The 14758-nt window shown below is 34.7% G+C and overlaps 1 protein-coding gene and 1 pseudogene across 1 annotated transcript in view; both read left to right on the top strand.

Moving 5' to 3' along the window:
- The window catches only part of Dnajc13 (DnaJ heat shock protein family (Hsp40) member C13), a 117873-nt gene that overhangs the window by 70311 nt on the left and 32804 nt on the right, over window positions 1-14758 (top strand). The window contains exons 30-38 of the mRNA XM_027933725.3: window positions 517-671; window positions 1177-1222; window positions 2978-3132; window positions 4435-4636; window positions 6158-6273; window positions 7094-7172; window positions 8654-8789; window positions 13414-13598; window positions 13991-14065. Of these exons, the coding sequence (XP_027789526.2) occupies window positions 517-671; window positions 1177-1222; window positions 2978-3132; window positions 4435-4636; window positions 6158-6273; window positions 7094-7172; window positions 8654-8789; window positions 13414-13598; window positions 13991-14065 (1149 nt within the window). The remainder of the gene's footprint in view (window positions 1-516; window positions 672-1176; window positions 1223-2977; window positions 3133-4434; window positions 4637-6157; window positions 6274-7093; window positions 7173-8653; window positions 8790-13413; window positions 13599-13990; window positions 14066-14758) is intronic.
- LOC139706748 (citrate synthase, mitochondrial-like) lies at window positions 10171-13384 on the top strand (annotated as a pseudogene).

Raw genomic sequence — 14758 nt, 5'->3', positions numbered from 1 at the left:
TATTAGGGATTTTTCTGAATATGATTTGATCAACTTTCAATTAATATTTTGCTATCTCCACTAAATGTTTTAGTATGTGTGTGTGTATATATATATAATATATATGTATAATATATATAATATATATATATATGCATGCGTGTGTGTGTGCGCGCGCGCGCATTATTTATTTTAACCAGGGATTGAACCCAAAGGTGCTTAATCACTGAGCCACATCCCCAGCCCTTTTTTATATTTTACTTAGAGATAGGGTCTTGCTAAGTTGCTTAGGGTCTCAGCCTCCCGAGCCATTGAGATTACAGTTGTGCACCATAGTACCTGGCTAGAATAAATCATTTTTCAAATCTGACTTGAGTCTGGTAGATAAGCTTACTGAATTGTATGAATTTTTATAACTTACATAAGAAACAATAAACCTCAAGTTAGGATGTGTGTGTGTGTGTGTGTATAAAATGAATAATGATATTGCAATTTTTTTATAACTTATTAACCAGAACATTTTATTCCTGTCTTCAGTTACTGCTGACTTTTGACCCTATCCTTGTTGAGAAGGTTGCTATTTTGTTGTACCATATCATGCAAGATAACCCACAGTTACCTCGTCTTTATCTGAGTGGAGTGTTTTTCTTTATCATGATGTACACTGGTTCCAATGTGCTTCCTGTTGCTCGGTAAGAACTTTAAAGATAACTTATGTTAAACATTATCTGAATTAACCATAGGCAGATTTATGTATTGAACGTTATCATTACTTATCATTGTTTCAATTTTTTATCATAAAACTACATAGCTACACTAAAATTTGGAAAGTAGGATGGGGGAAAATTAGTCAGAATTGTACCACTTTATCACATCTAATATAAGAATTTTGTCATCTAGTATTTTAATATATATTTAATTAACTACATTCATATTATACATGCAGTTTTACATTTCGCTTTCTTACAAATACTCAGTAATATTCATATTGTTACATAGCCTTAATATGACCACACTTTAAAAGTCTTTCTAGCACATTTAAGTTCTTAATCAGAAATTGAATAATTTGGGAATATGGATTTATGAATTGTCTTTCTGACTATTTTTAACCTATAAAAGATCAAATCTTTAGAAACCCAAGATCACTAAAACCAAATCAGTTCCTATATCTGACAAGTGATTTATTTTTCTTTCCAGGTTTTTGAAATACACACATACCAAACAGGCTTTCAAATCAGAGGAGGTAAGCCAATTTAACCTCTGAATACTTAATACTCGAGTAAGCTCCATAGTTTCCTGAATATTCTGCTTCTTAGGGTACTACAAGTACCTGAGGGAAGGCCTATTTTATTCATCCTTGTACATTCTTTGTGGTACCTTGCAGACAGAAACTAAGCTAAACTTTTTAAAGCTTTTTGAAAACATAAGCCTTTTGGACTTATATTGAAATTGCAGCTAGGAATTATATACTGATACCTCTATGAATATAAGTTGTTCTCTTTAAGATTTAGATTAATGATTTTTATAAATATTTCACTAAATACTTCAATCTCATATAGTTGGCTAAGATTCTTTTTGTTCAGATCCCAAGGTAGAAGAAGCACTCACTTTCTTTTTTGAAGTTTCTCAATTTTTCACATTTTCTCAAATGTTTGTTTAGGAGACTAATCAAGACTGTTACAACACTTTGACAGTAGGTACTAACCAAACTGTAGGATTTATAGAATAGCCATTGAAGCCCTAAAAATTAATCCATTTGTCTAATAATATAAAGTGATGCTCATGGCAGTATAATTCCCATAGCTTTGTGTAAATAAAAAAAATGAAAATTATAAAACAGGTTTTATAAAAATTGTCTGTAATGACACTACCTTAACATGGTATTAGGCATTTGGGGTATTCTCTCTTTTTCCTTTATTTCTGTGCAGTAGTACATGTGTAATCTTCAAATATTGTATGAGAAATTATACATACAATTTCACCTAAGTATTTTGAATAATTATAGCAGAATAGTATTTATAGCAAAATTCTGAATGCAGAAATTATCAGATAATAGAGAACAGAATGGGGCGGGGGTTGGGGTTGTGGCTCAGAGGTAGAGTGCTCACTTAGCCCGTGCATGGTCCTGGGTTCGATCTCCAGAAACACATAAAAATAAGAAAAATAAAGATATTGTGTCCAACTACAATTAAAAAGCAAATATATATAAAAAAACAGAATGAGCAGATTTTCACACAAAAGTTTAACAGATAGTGAATTTCTTTTATTAACAAAAACATGAAGATTTTTGTTGCCTAATTTATCTTTGTACTAAGTTGTAAAGCCATGTTTAAGTGTATTCCCCCATCTGTCCTATCCTGGAGAAGTAAAACATCTTAAACTTGCCTAGAAGGAGATAAAAAAGAAAATTTATAGTTTTAGAGTTTTCTTTTTATCAGGTAAATAAGAGTATAAATTTTTAGTTATGACAATTAGGATCATTAGCCTGACTCCATTTGGCCAGCCTGAAGATATGAACTTGTCAACACAGTTAATTATAATTAGTTTGAGTAGAAATTCTCCATCAAACTCCTAGTCACATTTCATGAGATGACCTCTTTAAAATCTTTAAGATCTTCTGAACTTGTTTTTGAAAACAGAAGCAGCAGATTCACAGGAACTGTAGCCAACAATGTTATGTAAAATACCTGATGTCAGTCTTCAGGGGACCTTCCTTGTGTTGTTCACTACTGTTCCACGGGGTCACATGCTGTCCTGAACAGCATTGGCAGCTGATGTTGAGAAGGTTAAGACTGCAGCAAGGTGGGGGCTTCTCCATTTTACCTTGGAGCTCATGCCAAGTCAGTTTGCCCCACATGTTCAACTTCACATTTTGCTAAAGCATAAAAGCATTTTGTTGCAGTGTGTTCTTTCCTACAGTGCTCATTAATCATATTCGTTATCAGAAAATTGAAAGAGAACTTTAGTGTTTCTGACTACATTTTGTTTTGTTTTAAAGACAAAAGGACAAGATATTTTTCAGAGAAGTATACTTGGGCACATCCTACCTGAAGCAATGGTTTGTTACTTAGAAAATTATGAACCTGAAAAATTTTCCGAGACTTTTCTAGGAGAATTTGATACACCAGAAGCAATCTGGAGCAGTGAAATGAGGTAAATAATCAGTTATATTTTGTACTCAGAATCTTTGCTGCTGGTCATCTGGTTTGACTCCTGTTAAAAGAAATATTTCACTAGTTTGCTAACATAAAACAACAGTTAATTGTTGGTGCCAAATCAAGTGATAGGTTTTGACAAGGCCTTAAGCTTTTTGTTCTGACATGATTTGACAAAACTACTGTTACCTTAATAGAGCTTTATGTAAGAGTATGGCCTCCTACCACTAATGCTTCTTCAATCAATTGATATAGCTTGTAAGATTTTAGGCAGCAAACTGATAATATATATGTAGGAATAATTAGCAATAAAATCAAAACATATCTCTTGGATGCTTGGAAATAGGATTGTACTCCACTGATTATAAACTATGCCCACATAGAATGGATCAGACCAAAGATACTCAGCACGATTTGACCTTTATTGATGGGCTTGCATTGCTGAGTAATGGAATGCCATAGTTCGAGAAGCCTGTGGAAATGCAGAAAAAGGAAAGGCACAAAATTAGTTGACAGTGACTAACTAGGCTCTGTCCAGGAAGGACTTGACAGTTCATAGGTCCAGGGTCAAGACTGCTTGTTTGTGGAGAAGCCCTTAGTGCTCTTTCCTTAGATAGCATGTGATCTGAGTTACTCACACCTCTCAAGCTAGCTTCATACTCCATGAACTGGTAATTATTGAACTCCTGGGGTAGAGTGACCTATCGACTTGTCTCATAGTGGCCACTAGTTTTAATGTATTCTGTATAGCATTCATATTTTCCACTGGTAAAAATACATATTATATGAATATGAATAAAGTAGCACAGTTTTGTTTGTGTAATATTTTTCTTCTGAGATTGGCTGAGTCCCCATCTAAAAGATGAATCTCTCTGTACATTGACCAAATCAATTTTCTACTTATCCTATTAACTTGTAGGAAGTTAATTAACATAAATACTATGTAATGAGCTTCTTTGGAATGATGGTAAGCTTGCCTTTCCTTTCTGAACCCTAATGCATGCAGACACCATGCCATTTGACCTTGTAGTGACTGATTTTTTTAACAGGACTGAGCATATTGCTGATATTTATAGGTAAATATTTATAGGTAAATAAGATAATTTTATTTCTATTGAGTATTTTTACACAATAAGATTAGAATACCTTAACTTACTTTGAGGCTATAATATTAGGCCAGTAATTGAGTTATTCTAGAGAAGATCCATGTAAGTATCTTTTATGCTGACCTATCTTAAGCTTCTCTTTAAAGTTTGATAATTTTATCAGAATGATTGAATGGAGGTTTCTATGATTGTAGGCGCCTCATGATAGAGAAGATTGCTGCCCATCTTGCTGATTTCACACCTCGTCTTCAGAGTAATACAAGAGCACTTTATCAATATTGTCCCATCCCAGTTATCAACTATCCACAGCTAGAAAATGAACTATTTTGTAATATTTATTACCTCAAACAACTTTGTGATACACTCCGATTTCCAGATTGGCCAATTAAAGACCCGGTAAGTTCAGTGTGTGCCTTCTGAAACCACACAAACAACCTCCTAACCCTTCTGAGTAGTTGTTTCACCTGTGATAAAAAAGAATATTAATATTAATTGACTTAATACTAAGTCAGGATAACTGACTTAATATTAACAGAATAACTTTGAGTGTGTTTAACATATTTGGGCAAATCTCAAACCAAAAGGTAATATTTTGAGGGAGTATTAAGAACTTTAGGATTTTGAACCAGTATAACAAAGACAGAACAAACTCCATGTGTATAACACAATAATGCTATAATAGTTTGGCGGAAGCTTACCTTTCTAGCAGATTGATCAAGCTCCTGGGTGTTGGAGTCAGAGTTCAGCTTGGCCATTAATAGCTCTGTTTAAAACATTACCTTATTTCTCTAAGCTTCAGGTCTCATCTTCAAAATGGCAGTAATAGCTGGGCACAGTAGCATAAGCCTATAGTGCTAGTGACTCGGGAGGCTGAGACAGGAGGATTCCAAGTTCAAGGCCAGCCTTAGCAACTTAGCAAGACCCTGTCTAAAAAAACAAAAAGAAGTGGGGATATAGGTCAGTGGTAATGCACCCCCATGTTCCATCCTCAGTACAAAAAAAAAAAAAAAAGTAAAAAATAAAATGGCAATAATAGTAATTGTAACAGTTGTCTCTGATGATGGTTGTGAAGATTGAGAATTCATTAAGCATAATTCTTGACACACATAAATGACGGTAAATGTGACCTGATTATTTGTATAGCAGTAGGTGTTATCTGCCCATCCATGGTGTCCTTGGAACCCCATTAACCTGAGCCCTTGTAAATCTTTGGGGAGCCTAGAATAAAGTAGGCCTGGATGACATGTTGTTCTATTACTATAGCAGAAATTATATCATTATTATTACCATTATTATTAAAAGATTTCAGATCAATTGCCATTTTTGTACCTCAAGTCACTGCCTGTTCATGGTGCTTTAATAAAGATAAATAGACTCTGGAACTTGTTCAGGATTCAAAATGAAATGATACAAAACGTAAGGGCTTTTTATATAAGAATCAAATTTTCTGTAGCCTGTAAAGCACCTAGCTCTTTGGCATACAGTGTGCAGTAAATATTAGTGCATTTCTTCCCACTCAATAGCAGCTCCTTTGAGTGTGCTATCCTTTACATTTGTTCGAATGCCAGCATACCTGTGATTGTTACATCATCTTGAGAAGCATACTGCAGTATACTACTTTCGTATTTCAGAGTTTTCCATATTTTCTGAATATTTCTTTAAACATTAAGGGTAAAAGCACAAATTGGCAGAGATTTAAAAATCACTTAAAAAAAGAGGAAATAGCCTTGAAACAAATATATTGCTACCTAAATGTTACAATGGTAAGAAGATAGTTTTTAGTTATTTGTATTTAAGAAAGCTATTGATTGGATAGCCTAAAAATGATGATTTACATCAAGTATGTTATAACTTAAAAGTTATATTTGGTAATAGTTTTACGTTAGTCAATATAAATTTTAATCCTCTGTCTCTAAGGTCAAGCTTCTAAAAGATACGCTTGATGCCTGGAAGAAGGAAGTAGAAAAGAAGCCACCCATGATGTCAATAGATGATGCTTATGAAGTGCTTAATCTGCCTCAAGGACAGGGGATGTGAGTTGTTTTCAGTTATTACAATAATAAATGTCTGCCTTATCTTAAAATTCTAATATCAAAGGTGAAATTATATTTTAAACCAACCATTTTTTAATTTTTCTCTCTATTCTTTGACATACATAATTGGGATTAACTACAGACTTATGTGTGACTTTCACATCTTACAGTTTATTAATATGTGAAATTGCATCCTTCTGTTCTTTCTGGTTTTTTATTAATTCAAATAATCTAGGCAGAGTACCTCACACTGTTATCTGAGATATGGTACTACTCACTCATATATTTGTTTTTCCCCTTTCTCTTGCAATTTGTTTTATGCATGAAGAAGAGATTTGATAGCAGTAGGCCCAGAACACTAAATGATGGATTAGAAAAGAATGCAGATTTATTTTAGTAATTTGTAGTAGACTAGAAATATTAGGGAAAAATGGTGTAAAGACATTTTCTTAAGTACAAACTAAAGTTTTTGTTCATTCTCAGCAATGTTAATATAGCAGCTTAAAGAAGAGTGAATTGGCATTTGGGACACTTTGGCAAATTAGTAGGTTTATAAAAATGTATTTTAGTTCATCAAACCCCAAATATGGTCTTATAATTTAAAGTGAATGATAACCTTACACAGGGAACTTTTAGGTTATATCTTTCACTTGTAAAGATAACATATAAGAAATAATTCTATTTAAGTCTTACGTAAGTTTAATTTGATGACTAATACATGATCACATAAAATTCCTGAATAGATTCTCAAAACATCACTATATGACTGTATAAACATTTTTTTCTCATACTTTATAAAAACAATTTTCCTGCTTAACAGGCATGATGAAAGCAAGATTAGAAAAGCCTACTTCAGACTTGCACAGAAGTACCACCCTGATAAGAATCCAGAAGGGAGGGTATGTGCTGCCTTTGGATTGTCTTTGGGTTTAGGGACTGACTTCCTTTTGCTCTGGTATTATTTAGGAGGAGATAAGTTATCTTTCATGCAAGAATCTGTCATAACAAATGCTCAGGGCATGTTTAATAAGCTTCAGCCCAAATACCTAGGTTTTCTGTGTGAATAGTTCTCCCTCAGTTAACCAAAGGAGTCTCCTTTTGACTCATAGCCTATGTGAAAATTTATTCTGTCTCCTTACCCATCTCTGTTTTGAGAATAAACTCTAATTGGCAATCACAAGAATAATTAAAAGTTGGAGTATAGTGGACTTTAATTCATTTATCAGTAATAATATTGCTTTCCAGATTGCCTTGAGTGATTTATGTAATTTTTTTAATATTTATTTTTATTTGTAATTGGACACAGTACTTTTATTTTATTTATTTTTATGTGTTTCTGAGGATCGAACCCAGTGCCTCACACGTGCTAGGCAACTGCTGTACCACTGGGCCACAACCCCAGCTTCTATAATTTTTTCTAATGACATTCAACTGCATAGAATTCTAACTGAAGAAGCAGAAAATTTGGTTCAGATTTTAAATCATCTCCTGCCAGTATTCCTTGATCTCACCGTGTCCAATGAGAATTCATAAAAGATGAAGTCACTTAAGAACACTATAACTAGGGATTAATAATTTATTGCCAGAAGCTTGGGATAATTTCTACTGATTTCAAGTCACTGGTTTTCATTAAAAACACAGTATTCCTGAACAGGAAGATTTGATATTGATAAGGTGTCACTTTTATATGTGTAAAACATTTTTTTATCCAAAGGCTGCGTGGGGGTGTTTTATTTTTGGGGAATTGTGCAGCAATTCAGATTTATATGAGAGAAAAAGAACAGTCATGACAGGAATAAAACTTAAAATCAATTGTTAAATTGCTATACTTATCAGATACTAAAACAACAATCAATATATAAATCAATGGGACATAATATAGATAGGGTATGGACTTGTGAGTCAGAAGCCTGGTATAATTAACTCTGCCACCAATTGACTTTGTGTTTCTAAGTAAATTACTTAATATCAGTGAGTCGTAATATCCTCATTTGAAAAATGAAGACTATAATTTACACACCTTACGTGGCTATTTTGAGAATAAAATAGTGGCATTTAGCTCAGTGCTTGGCATAATGCTCTATAAACAGTAGCTTAGTTTTCTAAATTAACTAAAATTCTAAGAGTTCAATATGAGAAATATGTTTTAAGTTCTTATTTGAAGAATTTTTAGCAAGTTTTATTGAGATCGTTGGATAGTTTTTTAGAGGAAAAATAAATTTCACCTTAATAGTATATCATTTAGATTCCAGTTGGAATTAACTCCTTAATGTAAACAATAAAATAATAAAGAAAGTATTGGTAAATTATAAGCCATCTTTACCCTGTTGTGATTTGAGATCATCCAAGTTAAAATTTAATTACCTTTGGTTGTACATAGGATATGTTTGAAAAAGTAAATAAAGCATATGAATTTTTATGTACCAAATCAACAAAAATAGTGGATGGACCAGATCCAGAGAATATAATTTTAATTCTGAAAACACAGAGCATTCTCTTCAACCGTCATAAAGAAGGTAAGGCATCTGTTATCACAGATTTTGATTTATCACCCAACTAATCCTATCATTATTTTTTTTCTATAGTATATTCTGATAGATTTTAGAATTATTACTGCAAAAAATAATTGGAATCACTTTTTCTTTCTTGTACTGGGGATTGAACCCAGGAATCCTTTGTCATTGAGCTGTACCCCAACCCTTTTTTAGAATTTTGAAAATTCTAAAAAGGGTCTTATTAAGTTGCCCAGGCAGCCTCAAACTTGGATCCTTCTGCCTCAGGCTCTAGAGGAGCTTTGATAACAGGTGTGCAATACCACGCCTGGCTGTGGAATCACATTGATATGGGAAGAGTAGTTTTCTAAAGGAAGACCCAAAATGATGTTTTTTTCCTACCTTCCTCTTCTTACTGTGGGTTTTTTGTTTTGTTTTGTTTTTTGTGGGTTTTGGTTTTTTTTTTTTTTTCTTCTTCCATTTCCAGCAAGTTTTCATTATTCCTTCCTGAGTGACATTTCCATTCCATGAAACTACATGGTTAGTTTTTATGTTTATCCATGTAGCAGCAAACATATTAAATCTAAAATATTAAATGGAATTTAGAGTTGAAGGATCATTTAATGTTCTTCTTAAATTACATATAAAAGTTTGACTTTACTAACTCCAAAAGGCTCAGAAGGTTGAAAACACTAAAAGATGTACAGGACCAACTTGAACAGTTTCTTCTACTTTCTAAAAACCCAACTTCTGTTATCCCAACAAAGTATTAAATGTTTTCAACATACTCCTGGCTTTCTGGACTGCTACCATTAGAGCTACTTAGATATTAAGGACAAAGAGCAAATGTACTCCTTGCCCTTGGCTCATTACCATACAGCCATCGAAACCTTAAGTCAGACACCAAACAAGCCTCATCTATTCGCTCTCAAACAGTACTAAGCACACATTAGAGCCAGGTACTTTCACTTAACTCATGAGACAATTTTCTAAAGTCCACTCCTAAAAGCAGTCAATAAAACTAGTTCCTTTTATTGTTCTAGTGAGCCAGCCTGACACTTTCTTCTTGGAGCTGTGTCTCCCTTCTCAGGTGGAAGCCTTCCTAATAAAGGCTCTGCCTATATATTTGTATTTGCATGACTCTGTTTCATTTCAGATTGTGAAGTTAAAGTTGGCGGTGTCCAGCATCACTGCCACATGGCCTTGCAAACATGTTAAATAATCCTACACCCTGAAATCACACCTACTTCACAGATACCAGTGTTTTTCAAACTGTCGCAGGGGACAAGAAGATCTTGAGAGAGATGAAAGGAATGAGAGATGTAAAAAGATGTACAGGACCACTTGAATAGTTTCTATTGCTTTCTAAAAACCTGAACAACCTGAGTTGGGTTTGATATAGCAGATGCACATTGGCTTGGGAACTGAAGTTGGCTTACAGAACAAAGTGGGAGACTCATTTGCTATAGGATGATGCTGGAAGAGAAGGAAGAGGGTGGTGGAGTGTTGAGTAATTGAAGACCAGATGGAGTAGTAATTTAAGTATTGGAGGGGACAGCCCAAGGATCTAGAAATCGATCATTAAGGAGAGCAATGATTAATTGATTCACTCTTGGTATATGAATTGAACTCTATATAAAATATTTTAGTAATATGGCACTCACCAGCATGCATAATCAGTTTAGAAATTCTCTTTAAAACCACTTGATTTATTTTTCCTTTTTTAAAATATTTTTTTAGTTGTAGATAGACACAATATCTATTTATTTATTTTTATGTGATGCTGAGGATCGAACCCAGTGCCTCACACATGCGAGGCAAGCACTCTACCACTGAGCCACAACCCCAGCCCCACTTGATTTAATGGCTGATAACTATATTAGCCACAAATTATTGTGACTCAGCACTAGTTTGCCTGTTGTCAAGGCTGTCTTCCATTCTTCCCATGGGGGAGCTTATACCCAGTAAGTTCTGGGTGGGGGTTCTAATTAATTCAGTTCTTTCTTACCAAATATATGGATGTATGTATCTATATATGTTATAATAGGAAAACAGGATCATTTATAAAGGGCACTTTTTGCTTTTTTTTTTAATTTAAGCCATCTAAAAATGAGTTAATTTAAGACAGATTATTGCTCAGCTTTAAAAGGCAAAAGGCTTTATGTTGATTTCAAATGGAAGAACAGAAGTACTTATAAAATTATGGCAAATTTATTGGCATGGTCCTGTCTAATAGATTAGCTTTTTGAAAAGCAATAATTGTGCACCTGTGTATGATAACTTTTGCCTTCAAATCTGCTTATCAAAACATGGAATTAAGGTGGGTGTAGTGGTGAGTGCCTGTAATCCTAATGATTCTGGAACTGAGGCAGGAGAATCACAAGTTCCAGACCTGCTTCAGCAACTTAAAAAAGTAATAAATAAAAAGAGCTAGGGATGCAGCTCAGTTGCAAAGTGCCCTTGGGTTCAATCCCCACTACCAAAAAAACCCCAAAACAAAATAAAAAATGGAATTAGCTAAGTAAGAATTTTGTTTTATATTATAGTAACAGATTATATTTAGTATTTTCAAATGTTTATGATAATTGATTTAAAAAAAAGAAAAGTACACTTGTTATTCAGAAAGCAGAATATAAAATACAAATAAAATATCAGTCTTTTTTTAAAGAGGTGTTTATCATGAATGTTAATGCAGGTTTTTTTGGTGTATTTTTGTTGCTATCTGTGATTAGGTTTAAAAGATCACATGGGTAAAAGAAAGTAGGTATTGTACAAAGTATCACAACAACTATATGGCAACCTCCTTCACCCATTGACGTGGCCTCTGATAGCAGCAGCTTCTGTTTCTGCCACATCTCTCTCCTCTTCTTCCCTCCTCACCAGATCCTAGAGTTGCCTGCTTTGCTCACTGCCGCCACACAGCTCTTGAGTGGGCAGGAGGGCAGCAGTATTGGGGTCATTGATGCTAAGTTGGGCTGGGGCCACAATTTCACTAACAGGTTAGGCTATACTAATGCTCAGTTCAGTAAGCTCATGTGCTTATACCTCACCATCCACAGTGACCAAGAAGGTGGCAATGTAAGTGCCCACACCAACCACTTGGTGGGCAGTGCCCTTTCAGACCTTTAACCATTCTTTGCACCAGCTGAATAGGCTAGCAGGGCCTCTACAAGGACTAGTGAATCAGGAAGTACTTGTCTGGCTAACACAACTGCAGAAGGAAGTTGGCAGAGATGTGTCAGACGAAAGAACTACAATTGGAGCACACTCAATTCAGGACGGCTTGTCCTAGACTGTGGCCATGTAGTACTAAGGAAGACAAATCCACAATATTCCATTCAGTGAGAGTTTGCTCTGAAACACTTGCCTAATGACCCTGTGTTCAAACTTGTTGCTCAGTTGTACAAGATCGTGCCCACTATCCTTTTGGAGCAGGGAAAGGCCAAGAATCCTTGGCCAAATATAGATGCTTACATTGGGGTGCTGCTCCAGTACTATGGCATGATGGAGATGAATTACTACATGGTCCTCATTGGGACGTCGTGGGCACTGGGTGTGCTGGCACAGTTCATCTGGAGCCAAGCCCTAGGCTTCCCTTTAGAAAGGCCCAAACCAAACAAATGGTTTGATGAAGTTTGTGGACTCTAAGTCAGGGTAAAACTGGAGACTGGGGGAAACTGACAACCAGAAGATGAGGAAGCTTTAAAGTATACTTTTGTCTCAGGGGTCCTTTAGGATTCAAGACTAAAGTTTATCTGAGACACTGAAAATACATTTGAAGTTAAAATATAAATTAAGACTTTAAAAGATTTTTTAAAAAACTATATGCGAAGTGAAACCAGATTTAGAGATGCTGCAATTGTACCTTCACAGCAGGGAATCTCTGCAGCAGACAAAACCTGATTCTCCATTGATATAGTCAATAGCAGGATCTGTGCTGTAGCTCTGGAGTGATGCAGCAGAGCCCAGCCAGTGACTTCTTTCTGGGTTCTCATCTCTCAGATTCAAAAAAATGAAACCCACAGACAACAGAGAGTAAGAGTAAAGGCGTGGGATTTATTCAAGTGAGAAGAAAAGAATTGAGGTGGGGGTGGGAATAGCAGGTTGTCAACTAAGTATGCTAGTCTAGGAATTAATATAGTTACCAGGCAGAGTCATTGATCACTATCTATGCTAAACAGATATTGGAAAAGCGCCAAGGCTATTGGTCTGTACCTGTATAAAAGAGGTATTGGAAAATTGAGTCTGTAGCCTTCACTCAGATCTGGCCTGTGGCCTGCTCCCTGCTCCCTTTTCCTGTTGCTCCAGAACAAACAAGTTGGCTGGAATGTTTGGAATATTTCTACAGGTTAATTTCATTGAGTGGTCTTTGCATTTTAAAAAGGCTTTGGGGGGCCCATTGCCTGCCTGTGTTAATATCTATCCTATCTTGTTCAAAAGTATGATTAATTTTCCAAAAAAAATATTATTTAATTTCTTGTATAGACTGAAGTTAGGAGATATTTAAGATGTTGAATATTTTCTTTCTTTCTTTTTTTTTTTTTTAGGCAACACAATTGAACATGGTGTCAGCATCAACTTAAAACCATGCATGATTAGTTTTTGTTGTGTTTTTTATTTTCCCAGTACTAACTTTTGGTTATTTCAGATTTACAGCCTTATAAATATGCAGGGTACCCCATGCTAATTAGGACTATAACAATGGAAACTTCAGATGACTTCCTTTTCTCGAAAGAATCACCATTATTGCCTGCAGCTGCAGAGTTAGCTTTTCACACCGTCAACTGTTCAGCCCTCAATGCTGAAGAGCTCAGAAGGGAGAATGGGATAGAGGTAATTACATGAATAGCCTTTGGGCTTATCTTTAAGCTAGTTAAGGAAAATTAAATGACGCATGACAAAGAGAATTCACCCAGTACAAATGCAGTTGATATGGTTTCTCCTTTAATTTATTCTCTATATTCTAGTACCAAAATTAAGAGTAAAAATGGAGCTTTAGTTCTTAATGTGAATTTGAGGATACTGTGTTCAAAATTGGTAAAAGGAACTGTTGCTTACAAAGTAGCTTATGGGAATTCTTAAAAGGGACAGAACTTTGAGGAGTCCTTGATAGTTTATTTAACATGTTAATTTAGTTACCAGAAAGTTATCTTATTCCTGCTAGAAAATGCTTTTCAGATTTAAAGTCAAAATGAAGAGTTAATGGCTCATTTCTTTCTCTGCAGGTATTACAGGAGGCATTCAGTCGTTGTGTAGCTGTCCTGAATCGATCTAGTAAACCAAGTGACATGTCAGTACAGGTAAGGCTAAAACTCTGGCTTCAAGAAAGTTATACTAGTAATGCTTCAAACCTTAATATATATGAGAATAAATTAGAGGGCTCATTAAAACACAGTTTTCTGGCTTCTAGTCTTGTTCCAGGGTGAGGCCTGAGAATATGCTTTTCTAACAAGTTTCCAGGTGGTGTTGCTGCTGCTGCTAATTTGTGCATCATACTTTAAGAAGCATTGTACTATTGTAGTGTACTGGTCTAATTTTTTTCTTTCTTAGTGTATTTTGAACCCTATGTTTCCATTACCAGCTTAAAATATTTGTCGTTTCTTTCATTCTTGTTTTATGTATCTCCCCTGCCCTTTCCCTAATTTCCTTCTTTACCTCTCCTCCATCCCTAGCATTTTATTTGGCTATTCAACAATAGTTGAATTCTTTGACAGAAAATTCATCAAGAATTCATTATGATTGTAGAACAGTTCTTTTTATGTGGCCCTTTGCTTATGCTAGCAAAATTTAAAATATAAAACAGTTGAGTACTGGTTTTTTCCTCTTTATTGAAGGGTATTATATAAAAATTGTGATATTCTACCATGCAAATAAACTGAATAAAAATACCTTGATTTAGGACAAGGAAACTTTTCTTACAAAGGTTCAGAGAGTAAATAAATATTTGAAGATTTCATACTTTACCCAGTCTCTGTTAGATATTTTTTTGTGGT

The sequence above is a fragment of the Marmota flaviventris genome, chromosome 8, assembly GCF_047511675.1.
Source record: "Marmota flaviventris isolate mMarFla1 chromosome 8, mMarFla1.hap1, whole genome shotgun sequence".
In the NCBI taxonomy this organism is placed as follows: Eukaryota; Metazoa; Chordata; class Mammalia; order Rodentia; family Sciuridae; genus Marmota; species Marmota flaviventris.
Note: the sequence above shows the minus strand (reverse complement) of the source record. Positions and strands in the feature narration are given on the sequence as shown.